Source organism: Manihot esculenta, chromosome 7 (assembly GCF_001659605.2).
Source record: "Manihot esculenta cultivar AM560-2 chromosome 7, M.esculenta_v8, whole genome shotgun sequence".
Taxonomy (NCBI): Eukaryota; Viridiplantae; Streptophyta; class Magnoliopsida; order Malpighiales; family Euphorbiaceae; genus Manihot; species Manihot esculenta.
This window is the reverse complement of record NC_035167.2, coordinates 3855361-3870110: the sequence shown is the minus strand read 5'-3', so window position 1 is coordinate 3870110 and position 14750 is coordinate 3855361. Positions and strand designations below refer to the sequence as shown.

General features: G+C 30.7%; 4 protein-coding genes across 4 annotated transcripts in view; 3 read left to right on the top strand and 1 right to left on the bottom strand.

Annotated features, from left to right (window-relative positions):
* LOC110619132 (protein NRT1/ PTR FAMILY 5.6) overlaps positions 1 to 2527 on the top strand; it is a 54295-nt gene extending 51768 nt beyond the window's left edge. The window contains exons 4-5 of the mRNA XM_021762385.2: positions 644 to 1140; positions 1453 to 2527. Of these exons, the coding sequence (XP_021618077.1) occupies positions 644 to 1140; positions 1453 to 2404 (1449 nt within the window). The 3' untranslated portion in view covers positions 2405 to 2527. The remainder of the gene's footprint in view (positions 1 to 643; positions 1141 to 1452) is intronic.
* Positions 2528 to 3991: 1464 nt separating this feature from the next.
* LOC110619738 lies at positions 3992 to 6343 on the top strand. The gene is made up of 5 exons (XM_021763286.2): positions 3992 to 4257; positions 4361 to 4441; positions 5512 to 5594; positions 5794 to 5996; positions 6092 to 6343. The coding sequence occupies exons 1-5, from the start codon at positions 4046 to 4048 to the stop codon at positions 6182 to 6184; spliced, it is 672 nt and encodes a 223-aa protein (XP_021618978.1). The 5' UTR covers positions 3992 to 4045; the 3' UTR covers positions 6185 to 6343.
* A 1879-nt stretch (positions 6344 to 8222) lies between these two features.
* LOC110619595 (classical arabinogalactan protein 1) lies at positions 8223 to 8594 on the top strand. Its single transcript, XM_021763106.1, has one exon. The coding sequence runs from the start codon at positions 8223 to 8225 to the stop codon at positions 8592 to 8594; it is 372 nt and encodes a 123-aa protein (XP_021618798.1).
* Positions 8595 to 9621: 1027 nt separating this feature from the next.
* On the bottom strand, positions 9622 to 10005 carry LOC110619641 (classical arabinogalactan protein 1). The gene has a single exon (XM_021763165.2). It carries the CDS (start codon positions 10003 to 10005, stop codon positions 9622 to 9624), a length of 384 nt encoding a protein of 127 aa, XP_021618857.1.
* Positions 10006 to 14750: the final 4745 nt, after the last annotated feature.

The following is a 14750-nucleotide window of genomic DNA, read 5'->3' as shown; positions in this document are numbered from 1 at the left end:
AATATAAGTATAAGGAAGAACGGCTGCATTTTGGAGATGTTCAAAATGTAGTGTTATTTATGTCTATGATTATAGTTACACTAAGGTAAGGTAATTGGGTGAGTTCCACAATTAAAAATATTATTTTTATGCTGAGCGGACTATATACGCTAGCAAAATTTATATTTCGATCGATAAAATTTGTGGTTATAATTAACATTAACATTTAAAATTAAATTAAATTAGATAAAATTAAAAATATTTACTATAATTAATAAAAGGCAAAAAGGTTTTTACTATTTTTATCTTATTTTGCCAATATATATATATATATATATATATATATTTAAGGGTTTATGATGAAATTTTTTGGCATAGGGCAGTATTGTTAGCATATAGGTCTATAGTTTATGTCATGCACCTGAGTGATTGTATATATTTATTCAATGTAATTTTGATATGTAATTTAAAATTTAAAAAATATATCTAAAATATGGTGGAATCTAATTTTGATCAAATTATAACTTTTTATTGGTTTAGTACAAATCAACTCGTACAGTTGGGTATGTGTAAGAATTTTCAATACTATACATTCAATTGATTATAATATTTCTTTTTTGGTTTTCCGCTTAATCTCGTTTACATTATGTCTCCAATGATACAGGGATTGGTGCTATTGAACTTTGCTCCTCATACTGGATTATTACCGATGTTGCTAATAACAGTGGGCATAGCAGGTCGAGGCCCTATTCTCAAACAATTTCTCGCAAAACACGTAACCAACACTCAAGAACAAAATGCAAACAACGTTGTTGATAAGGACCAAGTTGTTGCCCGAACAAATGTGTGGTGGTCTGTAGTTTGGTTTCTGGGTGCTGTAACATCTGTGAGCTTATTAGTTTTTCGTCCCTCTTATACAATAGCCTTCGCAAATTCAACAGTAATTATGGGATTTGCTTATGTATTTTTTTGGTGTGACTTCTTCTGTTATGACCTCCACCATGAACCAACTGAGTGCCTGTTTTCCATTGTTTTTAGAGTTTTTAAGGTGGCTGTGTTGAAAAGGTTTCGAAGTTACCCTACTAATGGCTGCGTCCATTTCGAGAAAGACAGCAATGAAGTACTTCTATTGCCTCACAATCCAATCTTCAGGGCCTTCAGGTATGTTGGTTTTGTATATGTGAATCACTACTGCATTTTAGGGCTTATATAGCAGTTATAAAATTATTGTTTTAGGATTTTTAACCCATTGCGAAAAATTAAGTAAATTGAATCGTTTCATGTTAAATTGAATCGTTTCATGTTACAATAACGGAAGTAAATATAATGATTCTCAAAGTGTTGTTGTTGACTTATGATTAAAATTTAAATACGCGATTGCCGCTACTTAAACCCATTTTTGTAGCAGTGAATCTCTCTTCTGCACAATAGAATTCTAACTAATCATTGCTAAATATTTTTACTTGCATGCAGTTGCTTAGACAAAGCTGCAATTCCTGAAACACCCTTTCCTGATCAAGAAAGGCAGCAAGGGAAGCTTTGCACAATAGAAGAAGTGAATAGAGTGAAAAAGCTTTTGGGATTGCTACCTATGTGGACAACCTTACTCATCTATGCTCTTGTAGAGGCGACAGGCTCCACTTTCTTCATTGGGCAAGTTTATGACAGTTCGAATGCTATTAAATTCTTTGGCTTTACATTACCTATACATGCTTTCTCTGCACTTGAATCACTGGTAAGTTCGACAGTTCCATACTTGTTCAACGTTTTGATTCCTAAGCAGTGGAACAAAAACAAAGAAAAACGTCAACTCATAGCACTCTTGAGAATTGGCCTGGCGATGATGTGCTCAATATTGTGTTGTGTTACGGCTTCCAAGGTTGAGGTTCACAGATTGAACTCTATTCATAATTTAACTTCAATGAGCAAGTTTTGGCTATTTCCACAGTTTATATTGCTTGGAATCATGGAAGGGCTGGTTCGTGATGGGCTATGTGGTTTTTTTTACAGTCAAGTAGATGAATCTATGAAGCATTATGAATCATCATTGAACGATTGTGTTTTAGGTATTGGAAAGTTCTTGAGTGTGATCTGTGTGGTTACATTCAAAGGTTATTTTGGAGATAGTGTTGATAAAAGTCGCCTTGATAAGTATTACCTTACGCTAGCTGCACTAAGCTGTGGCAATCTGTTGTTTTACGTGCTGGTTGCATGCATATATTCATGGAAGGAATCCACTCCCCAGACTGTGATGGATATTGAAGCCGGTGATGCAGAGTTAGCGATTGTTTTGACTTCCACAAGCTCTGAAAAAACTAATAAGATGAGATATAATCTGTATAAGAGGTGTGGCTCCCTTGAAGGAGATTGTGATGACATGGCCAACAAGAAGCTTCCCCAGCGGTCCAGCACATTTCCGCCGTAATTTCGAAATCTCACCGTTTTTAATTAAAATTACAATTTAGTCTCAATTTTCTAAAAGAAACAATTTAATATATACTATTTCATTTTGTTATAATAGTTTATATTTCATGTTTTTAATTCTTCATATTTGGGTTGATATGATTTATAGTTGAGGATATGTAAATTTTATAAGGACTATTAATTAACCAATTGAAACATAAAGGATTAAATTATAATTCTTACTAAAAAGCCTGGATTAGGTTATAGCTTTTGCCAAACCTCAATAATTATATTGTAAAATGCCCTAATTCTTCTTTAAAATCCCAAAATTAAAAATCGACTCTCAAATACTGAATTGCAATTAAAAATAAAAATTGAAATCAAAAATTAAAAAATTATAAATATTAAATTTCTTATTACATATTTTATCAAATTATACTTCCATCATATTATTATTATAAAATATATTTTTATTTTATTATTATAAAAAAATTACTATTTAATATCTATTGTGTTTATAAAAAAATTCATTAATTAATTTTTTAATTTTAAAAGATATATTAAAATATTTTTAAATTTTAAAAAATCTACTAATTAGTTATCTTATTAATTTTAATTATTAAATATTTTACTATTTAATGCATATCATATAAAAATATTTATTAATTATTTTATTAGTTTTATAAAAATATATACTAATTAATTTCATTATAGTGAGAATATTTTTTTTTTTTTTAATTATTATTTAGTCTCTCTGATATGAAAAAATTTATTAATTGGTCTCTTAATTTTAAAAAATATATTAAACATCTATAAATATTAAAAAATATATATTAATTAGTCCATTTATTAATTTTAGACATTAAGTGGTATGAAAAAAATTATTAATTGATCTCTCAATATTATAAAAATATCTAGTAATTAGTCTTTTCATATTAAAAGTTTTTAAATTTTTTTTATAACACTTAATAGTTAAAATTGATAAAGAAATTAATTAATAAATTGTTTAACACTTTATATATTTTAATTTATTTTTTAAAATCAATTCACTAATTGGTGAATTTTTTTATATTATAAAAATTAAATAATAATTTTTTAATTTTATAACCCTTAATGACTAAATTTAATGAGATAATAATAAGTAAACTCTTTAAAATTGTAAAGATATTTTAATATATTTTTAAAATCAAAGAATTGAATGAAGATCAAATAGTAATTTCTCCAAATTATAATATCATATATACTTTATAAAAATAATTTATTACTTATTTTTATATAAAAATTTATAAATTTATTTTTATACAATAATTTTTAGGAAAAAATTTTAAGAAGTAAAAAAATAAAAATAAATAAAAGCTTTAGAAATTGGATTTGCTTGAGAAATCACGAAAGAGCAAGAAGCTAGCTAGTTATAGCTTGCAAGGAACAGAAGACATTCTTAGCTTAATAAATTTCTTTTCTTGTATTTTTTTTATTATTATTATTATTTTTCTTTGCAAGTATAACCGAAAACTATAGCTTCAAGAAACCAAATAAGCAAAAGCCACATGATATCCCTTAGCGTGATGGCATTCGTTCTTCTTCCCCTTAATTTCTCCTACTTTTAGCCTTTTTATTTAACCTGCAAAAACCAATTGGCCTCTCTCACACGCCCATCTTCGCCATGTCTGCAAGAGCAACTTCTTACAGCTTACCAAGTTTTCTTCAACTTATGCATAGATACAGAGCTTTTTGCTCTAGAAATTGTGCTCTTGGATATGTTGAAGATAAGAAGATTTGTTCAAATGGGTATCATGCAATGCATCACAGAGGATTGCAGATGATGATCTCTCCTGCTTCTGGTGGTGGAACAAGAAGAAATCTTCATACCCACATGTAATTTTGCATAACTATCATCTTGATTTTTCTTTTGTTTATTTTTTTCTCCCATAGTTTCAAAGGAAATTTCTTATATTTGAAAGTTTAATTTATGAACTAGGGTGAAGGTAAAGGATGATATGGTTAGCCCACCACCAGTACCGCCAGTACCCAATCATCGGAGGATTAACTTCGTTAAATGGTAATATTTACATTTAGAATAATTTTTTAAAAAAAATATTATTTAGTCCTGAAAATTTTATCAAGTCATTCTTTAATTTTTAATAAATATATTAAAATATTTATAGAATTTTAAAAATATAGTAATTTATCTTTCAATTAATTTTAACAATTAATGATTGAAAAAGAATTTAAAATACTCTAAATTATTTTGGCTATTCACTTAATAAAAGAAGGACAATTTTAATTGAAAAGAAATTTTTTTTTTTCTCTTCTCTTTAATGTTAAAAATAACTGAATTACTTTAAAAGCCTAACATTATGACCTAATTAATATATTTTTTTAATTTTATAAATTAATTAATGAATAATAGTTTTCTTAATATTTTCCTAACAATGAAAATAAAAAATTCATTATATTTATTATATTTTTACTTAAAATTTTGAATTTTTGGGAATTAATAATTAGTTGGAGCAGAACTTGCAATCGTTTTATTGGTTCAATTTGAATTTTTTATAATATATCGAATAATATATTTATTAAGCATGAAGAGTCTGCATTGGATTAAATGAGAAAGATAGAAATAAAGGAATTAATTAAAAAATTAATTTAATTTAATTTTTGTAAAAATTTTTAATTACAAAGGCAGAAAATGGGCTAATAACTTTAGAAAATTGTAATTAGGGGAGTGCACGACAGATTAATTTTGGTTCAACGAATAATTAGTTGAAATATTCAATTTGATTTGGTTAATATTTTTTAAATTATTCACGTTCCGATTCAACGAACCGAATTAAATAATTTTATTATATATTATATATTATTATACTAATTCCTATCCAACCCAAAGCCAATCTCTTTACTCCCTCTTTTATTTAATCCAATCAACACTCTAAGTCTAAATATGTTAAATTTATAAATTTTAATTTTGATATAATCGAATTGAATCGATTTAATTCGATTCGATTATATTTTAATAATCAGTTTGATTCTATTTTTAATATTTTTATAATTTAATTTTCATTTTTTCAATTCGGATCGATTTAAAACCTAACGCACTGATTTCTCAATCCTTCTTATAATGGGATGCAGGGCAAAATGGGTGTTGGGCTCTTTATTATCATTCATACTACCATTCTGGAAGCCAAAATGGGAGAAACTGAAGATTATACAAGGTATATATATCTGTCATTTATATATATAAAAACTTGTAATTAGAGGTGAAAAAGCAAAATTTTAATACCCATTGTGAAATGTAGGGAAGTTCTTATAAGCAATCCTACATATACAATAGAATTAAATTAGACGATAAAAAAAATTATTTTTTTAAAAAAATATTTTAAGCATACGAGTTATTTTCTGCAAAACAAACAGAAGAGGTAGAAATCATTGAGGAAGAGATTGAAACTGCAGCAACTGTAGTACAAAAGGTTGCAACAATGGCAGAAAACGTATCAGCTGAGATGGCAGAAAAACTTCCTGAAAATGGAAAACTAAAAGAAACTGCCATGTTAATAGAGAAGGTTTCAAAAGCAACAGCTGATGATGCTCAGCTAACCAGAGATTTCATTCACAAGGTACGTAACTTTCAAATTCTATCCCTTCTTAATCTTACTAATTCAATCCTTAATTTTGGACATTTTTGCTGACAAATGTTGTTGATGTAATGAAGGTGGATGAGTTGAAGCATGACATTGAAGACTTGGAAACAATGGTTGAACCTGTAATTGAAAAACTTCTGCAACAAAAATCAGAAGGGAAGTAAATTAAAATTTAGAAAATTTACTTTTGAGTGTACATGCAAAATACATCATATGATCTTGATTATTTGTATATTATATGAAATAATTTGAACAATGTACACCAGATGTTTGTTTTAATGCCAATTGACATAAATATATATATATGTGTGTATTATTGGTTATTTTATTCAAATTTAATATTTTAATATTAAAAGAGAAAATTAAATAAGTTTTGTAGAACAAGAATACGCCATTTGAAGTAGTATTTCTCAAGCAAATTCAAGTGATGCAGCTTTTTCACGCTCTAAGATTGACTTACCAACAACATTTTCACATTTGAGAAGATACCAATTCAAGTGGGTCGCAGTCCGTGTGTTTCTAACTCTGATAAAAAAAAATTTAATGGGAGGAGTAAATCGATATGTGCGTGTATACTGTGGCAAAGGTCCTGAGTTGAGGTTTTTTCGGGTACGTCGCATTGGCTGGCCCTTCAAAATCTCTAAATGTAAATATTATCATTATTTAAAAATTTAATAAAAAGAATTAAAAAAAAAAAAAAGAGTGGCGCTTTTTCTAACTAACTTACCCATGATACTAACACCTTGGTATAAGAAAAAAAAAATTAAACTCATAATTGAATATTATCATTATTTAAAAATTAATTTTTATATTTTTATAAGTTATCTCTTTGCCGAGGGAATTATGAGACCCCTAACTTGATTTAAAAGTTGATTTGAAGTTAAAAAGAGTCTCAAAAGAATGCTGACTTCTTTTGGCTGTGCATTCAGAACCGCCTCTTAACTAATTTGGAGAGATTTCATTCCATTTAACTTCCAATCCAACCTACTTCTTCTATAGCAATCATGAAGAATCGACTCTTCACTTGTTGCGTGATTGTATTGGGTAGATGTTCCTTTAGAAATGATTCCTTAATGCTAGTGATGTGCAAAGATTTTTTAATTTCCCTTTTTGGCAATGCATGGATGCTTGCTAATCTTAAAAATAAATTTTGTTGCTCAAATTTTAGGGATTGGCTTACCTATAGTACATCTAGAAATGGAGAAATGGGTGTGTTATCAACAATGAAACTCAAATAAGGTGGATTCCTCCCCCTTTGAATTAGATGGTTATTAACAGTGATAGAGCTTGGCGAAGAAGTAGTAACTTGTCGGCTTCTGTTAAGGGTTTTCGCGATCATTTGGGTAGATGAATTGAGAGATATGCTATGGAATTGTATCGTTGTAGTGCTTATAGAGCTGAGTTCCAAGGAATCCTTATTGGTCTTCAAGAAGTAAGGTCTCGTAATTGGATAAAGATTCAAATTCAAATAGATAATAGAGTTGTTGTTCAAGCTATTCAGCATCTTAGAATTGCAAATCTCAAGCATAGAAACCTTATTAGTTGCATTTATTCACTTTCTAGATTAAATTTGACAAGTTTTCATAGTGCATATGTATCGTGAAGGTAACAAAGTAGCGGATGATCTTGCTAATTTAGCCTTCAGCCAAGAGTAAGTATACTCTTTGGTGATATTCTTGATATCTCAATTGCTTATATGGTGCATTATTAATCTGATACTTGTTTGCTTCTTTTTCTGATAGAAAAAAAAAATTTGGTAAAATTTTTTTTGGCAATTAGAGATTAAGGAATTTACCATTAATTTAATAAGGTCATACGTTCAAAGTCTTATTACTTATTTTTTTAATATTTAATTGAATACGAATGGGTCCTTCAGAATCCCATATATTGACTTATATAGGATTAAAGATTTAGTCCTGTCCTGCCTCTGAACTTAGTATGTATTTGTTTATCTCTAATAAAAAAATAATAATCGAATACATAGTCAAATAAGGTTAATTACCTTTATTAATAATCACACTCATCATCGCCCTTCATTTATTCTCTACAGAAATCGAACGGTTCAAACATCACAAACACGTACCCTGATATGTTTACATACACACACAAGCCACCGTCTCACCGTTATAAATACTCCCTGTGCTCTCTGTTCCTTCTCCAGTTCACACTTAGCAGTCTCTCTCACTACATTTCCTCCGTAGAATGGCTTACACAAGGGTTCTTTTGCTTGCGCTGCTGGTATTGCTGATGACGTCCGCAATGGCACATTCCTCGGCACCGTCGCCGAGCAAATGCGCCTCGACTCCATCACCAGCTGCCTCTCCGCCTTCTCCTACACCAGTTCCTCATGTTGAATCACCGGCAGCATCTCCAAATACTCCACATGCAACTGCACCTTCTCCGACTACCGGTGAGTCTCCAACTTCGCTTCCTTCATCAGCTCCGTCGGGCCATACTGCAGCGTCCTCTCCAGCTAAAGCTCCTGGTCCATCAGCGACCGGCGCCGTTTCTAGTAGATTATCGATCGTTGGATTGATGAGTGTTGGATTATTAGGTGCCGCTTTTGTCATTTAGGATGTTGCAGATAAAAGAGTAACTGATGAAGTGACAGCTCGTTAGTTTGTTGGATATTAATTATATTAATATATATACCATATTCTAATCAGGTGGACTGTTACGGTGATTTGGATTTTCTTTCTGATTTTATTTTTTTTAAGTTATTTACTTGTTTTATAAGAACGTTATCAATAAATCCTATTTGAGATGTTAAATAATATCTTCGCTATTCTTCCTAATAAGTTAAAAATTATAATTTTTTATATTTTATAATATATATTTATATTTACATTTCATATGAGAAGAAATTTATTTTACCCATAAATACCTTTAATCTTTTTATTTTCCATTATACTAATAAGGCCCTATATCATCCCTGTTTTGGTTTGGCAACACTTGCAATTGTTTCTTAGTCACATAGCTATAGATCTGAGACAAAAACGAAACGTCTTCAATTCAGAATTAGAAGTATAAACTAAAATGGCTACTAATATGGAAAATGGTTTAATGTGTTTTTGAAAAGTGTGAGGATTAACTATGATCAAATGATTTTTTTTTAAATAATTCTTACTATAATTTAATTTAATTTGTCTAAAAATTAGTTTAGGACTGAATTATACTTTTTGTAAAGATTGATGGAGACAAACTTTTGTTTTTAAGTTATTTTTAGTTTTTTAAATATATTTCCTCAATGTCGAGGAAATTAATAATCTTTTCTTTATTTTATATATAGTTCAATTAGGAGATCAATAATTCAAATGATAATATTCTTATGTATTAGGATTTTTTTAGTATAAAATTAAGTTATATTTGGAATTAATTATTTTATATTTTCTGGAATTAATTTCTAAATTTTAAAAATGAATAATCATGTGGAGTGTGTGTGTATATATATATAAATGTCTCATTTCTAATTTTTTAAAAACGATTTTTTTTATTTTTATTTTTAAGCAAACTAGAAGATCAAACGATCAATACACTGACTCGCGTCAATAACGAAAAAGACTAACTTAAAGAAATTATTTTAAAAAAAAAAAAAAGCAATCTACATCAACAAAACGGCAGCGAAGAGACCGGCAGCCGCAGTTTCAGAAATAGCTAATCTGTTCGAAACGGCATTGTTTTCAATTGGTGAAGGAGCCTCAGATGGCGCTGCAGAGATTGAGGAAGGAGTAGCTACTGGAGAAGGAGGAGGAGATTCGAGCTCAGATGGAGAGGGTACTGGCGGGGGATTGCTCTTTTCAGGTGCAGCAGCAGAGACAGGTGGCTTAGACTGAGGTGCGGTGGCTGGTTCCAGAGTAGGAGTCAATTCCGAAGGCGGAGATTTCATGGGTGAAGGTGACGGCGGTGAGGAGTAAGAAGATTGGGCTAATTCAGATGTCAAGCACATTGCCATTAACATCAAAACGACAGCGCTCGATTGAACCATTCTGTAGCCTATAGGATGGCAAAGAGTTATATCTTGTGCTCTATATAGAGAGAGTCAGCTTGACGATGCAGGGAGAGAAGAACTACACGAGGTATTTATAAAGTGTGTTCCCTTGAAAGATTTCGCAGTTAATAAGTTATTTTTCCACCGTTGGATAAGCTAGAACTTGTTTACCACGACTTCATTTAATGGTGAGACTTGTTTTATTTTATTTTTAATTTTTCAACTGGTTAATAATTATTTATTGGATAACATTTACTGTAATGACTAAAGAGTAGCCAATCTGTAAGGGAAAATGCACTAGTGGAAAATTAAAATTAAAAGATAAAATAACTAAAACATTATTTATATAATAAGGAAGTTTATAAATATTTTGATAAAAAAATAATATTTTTTCAATTCAATAATATTTTTTTAGAAGCAAATTTTCAATTTTTATGATATATAAAAAATTTACTAGATAATTTTTTAATTTAAAGAAAAATATATATTAAATTTTGAGATTTTAAAATTTTTATTAATTAATTATTTTATTTCTAAAATACAGAAACTAACTAATAAATTATACAATTTCATATAATATTACTTAAATCTATTGGGCTAAAAAAATCATAACTTTATTAACCCAAAATTTTAAAATTTTAATTAAAAAATTTTAATTTTTAAATTTATTATAATTATAGAATTTTTTTGCATTAATTTTAATTAAATTTAAATTAGTTCATCGAACAAACTATGTATCATTATTTATATTATATAAATAATTTAATTAATTTAATTAAATTTTTTTAAATCTTTAATTACTTAAAATTTTTATTTAAATAAGAAAAAATTAAATATTTTAATCATGAAATTTAAAAATTTTATATAATTAAAAAATTTTAATTTTAATTTTAATTAAATTTTAATTAATTAAATTATTTATATAATAAAAATAATTATATAACAGTTAATTTAAATATCGTTAAAATTAATTTAAAAATTATTATAATTATAATAAATTTAAAATTTATGCTATAAATATAGAAAAAAAAGAGGGTAAAATTGTGCTATTTTTTAGTCTATAGGCATATTACCTTATAACGTGTTTTGCAAGTCGTACGTGCTTGGGAGGCTTTGGACTTTGCGAGTGGGTAACGACAAAGAAAGAGCTGTGCATGGATCAGAGTCGTACACGTGGATAGTAAATTGTCTGTGGCGACAAGATCACATGACACGTTCATAGTACAACGAAATTAAACGGTCGAAACGTGGAAATTCTGTTGTGGGACCACAGACGTGGAAACCTGGAGCATTTGGAAACGCGTGTGACACGTTTGTCGCACTAATTCCATCCTTTGTTTTCTTCTTGGTCAATTCCGTTTTTTTTTTTGCCCCTTTCTGCTCAAATCATATTTCTCTCCTCGCATTTTTTAGTAATTAACCTATATTCTTTTATTTAAAATATTTTTTAAAAAAATTATAAAATTGATTACTGCAAAATAATTTTTTACATGTTTAAACCACCTCTCAATTCCATAAAATAAAAGACATATTTATTTTTAAATATTAAAAATATTTTAATATATTTTTTAAAATTGAATTTTTTATATTATAAGAATTAAAAAAATTTATTTTTACAATTAAGGGACAAATTACATACTATTTTCTTTAAATTAATTAAACTCTTAATAGTTAAAAGTGACAAAACATTTTAATGCTTTCTTTGTGAGAGACCTATGAATAAATTTTTTAGCATGTAATTTTGGTTATTGAAAAAACAATCCTTCTAGATTTTGGGGAACTATATATATATATATATTATCTGAACTAAGTATACAATTAATTGGTTCAATTTTCGAAATCTGCATAAAATCTAAATCATATTTTTTTGGAATTAATCAACTCTGGCATAAATAAATAAGAGCAATTTTAGCTAAAATTACACGCATTTGAATTTTAATTTAACCATTTGTTTATTTATTTATATATTTTTATTTTATATTCATTTAGATATGACTATTATAATTCATAATGCAATTGAAAATAACTAAAGTGTGACGGGCCAATTTATAAAAGATAAATAGTAAAGTTGTTTGTATTTATGATCAGCCACTCCGATATTTAAATTAGTAATTTAGTAGAAATAGTGAGTATAAAAGATATTTTGAGTTTAGAATTACTGTGTAAAACTGTGTACTTTGTATTCTGTATATGCTTCACTTTTATACTATAAAAAGATAGAATTAGTTATTGAATCTCTTGTAAATCCGACTGGTACTAATTAGTGGATAAGAAATTTCGCAATTACAGACATGATGGGAATCTTTTGGATTCTATCATCTAACGGTAACTTGTGTAATTAGAGGTTCGACTAGTTCAAGAGAGGGCCAGTCTTTTGTTGCTTTGAGTATCGAGTGTTACGATGCCTGAATCTTCTTTCTTCTGTGTGAGACTTCCGTGACCGAGTGTCATAGCTCCGTGAGGCCTTACTATGTGACTCAGTCGTATAGTGACGGCTCACGACATAGTTTGGGCAGCTATTATGTCGTATCAGAGGTCCCTCACTGATTTTCGATTTTTCAAATTTAAATATTATAATTGTCTTCACGATCTTGGACACATGTCATATACAAGTTGGCTCTTTGCATCCACGTCTATTCGCCTGTTTTTAAACATAAATGTTAATTGTCTTACTTCTAGAACTGTATTTAAACCAACTGTCGAAACAAACAATATAAAAATTCTCTTTCTCCTCCGATTACCACTTTTGCTCTCAACTGCTCTCTACTTTTTAAAAAAGGCTCGACCATCAATTTCTTACTCTCACATTTTCTAAAGGTAACTCCTATTCCCTAATTCTCATTATGAATAGGACTTTTTCTTTTCATCGTCTTCTACTTCATCGTCTTCTTCTTCATCGTCTTCTTCTGGTGGAGGTTCCACCTCGAGCTCTTCCTTTGGTGGCCCCATCCGGGCTTCAGCTCCCATCGTTTCATTGAGGGCGGTTCATGATAACGACAGTCTCTTGGGTAAATGACATCCCATTTGTGCTGACTGAGAGGGATATAGACCGACTGCACGACAATTACCACATCTCTTGAGAGTTTTTCTGGATTTACGCTCAACACCCTAACGTTCATGCTGACGACCAGATCCCTGTTGAGGATACCATCATGGTATACGAAAAACAGTTGAAGGCATGTCTTTGATTCCCTCTGAACCCATATTTTGTTGACATCTTCCATTTTCACAAGCTATCGGTCACCCAGCTACACCTAAATGGCTACAGGATTCTGGTAGCTTTTCGCTTCGTCTGCTTCAATAACAACATTGAGCAGAGTATAGCCCTCTTTTCCCAATTGTATCAGCTAGAAACCCGAAAGAATGAAGAGTTCTACTTCCTTAATGGGAAGAAATGTTAAACCCTATTTGACCGGGTCCCCTCTTCTTTAAAACGCTAGAAGAACAAGTTTTTCATCTTTCGCTATCGGGAGTTTAGGAAAACTGTAAACTAACTAGAATATATATGTGGAGCCTAGAAAGGATGGGATCTCACCACAGAGGGATGCGAAAAAGACTTTGGACTTCCTCCAGAGGGTAGACATCAATGTGGTGATATTCAAAACCCTCGGGAAAACATTCCCCGTGCTGTAAAGTAGGGTATTTTTCTTTCTAAATTTCATTGTTTTTAAAACTGCCTTACTTGCTCACTTTTTCCTTTGTGCAGCTATGGCTGGAAAAAGAATAAGTTCACCGATGCGGCACGCTGCCTGCAAAGGTAAGGCTACTGCTAGAACATCCGGCCCTCCTCCAAAACGGGAACGCCGAGAGGAGGAGATTGCCATGCTTCCTCCCCTCCTCCTCCACCTACAACTGAACAACCAACCGCTACTCAACCCGAGTCTTCCTCGAGGGATACTCCTCCAATAATTCCACCCAAACTGAGCCATCGTAAGAAGAGGCTATAATTAGAGCCACATGGCCTCAGAGCATCCAACATCCGGTGCTGACACTAACCTGGATGGCCTCACTTCTCGAGGAACCCCAACTGTCAGTCCTCATAGCTAAGAATGCCATGAGGCCTAAAGATTATCATCGGTTGAACGCGGTCAAGACAGATGATCTCTACGATAATATCATCCACTCCGCAATGGAGACTGCCCTATATGCATACATGGCCAAAGAGCGAGACAAGGCTTTGAGGAGAGAGTTTGGGGCACAGGAGACGAATAAAAATCACCTCCAAGAGGAGTGCTCTATGCTAAAGGCTCGGGTTACGGAGGTGGAAAGCACGATAAGGGAGATCCTAGAGTCTCTAGATAAACTCTAGGCAGACTTGGATGAAATCAATGCTGCTAAAGCCACTGTTGAGGCTCAAGCCAAGACTGCCGAGGATCAAGTGGCTGAGTTTCAATGGCAAGTCCAGGAGCTGCAGTATTGGGTAGATGAGAACCGGGCCACCATAGACAGGGTGGCTAAATTGGAGACTGAGCTTTAAGAGATGATGGCCTGAGGCGAAGAGATGTTTGTCCAAGGTTAGGATTTTGTGAAGAAAGAGCTCACCAAGCAATTTTTCGTGGAGGAATTCTCCTGGATTGACGACATCTTACTGGATGAGGAAGGGAAGGAGCAAACTAAGGACAACCCCACTGATCGAGTCTCTACAGATAATGTAATAAATATTGAAAATACCAATGTAATAGAGATTCAAGAGGAGCCTGAGGATATCCCTCCCATGTAATTTTCTTTGTTTTCAGTGAAAA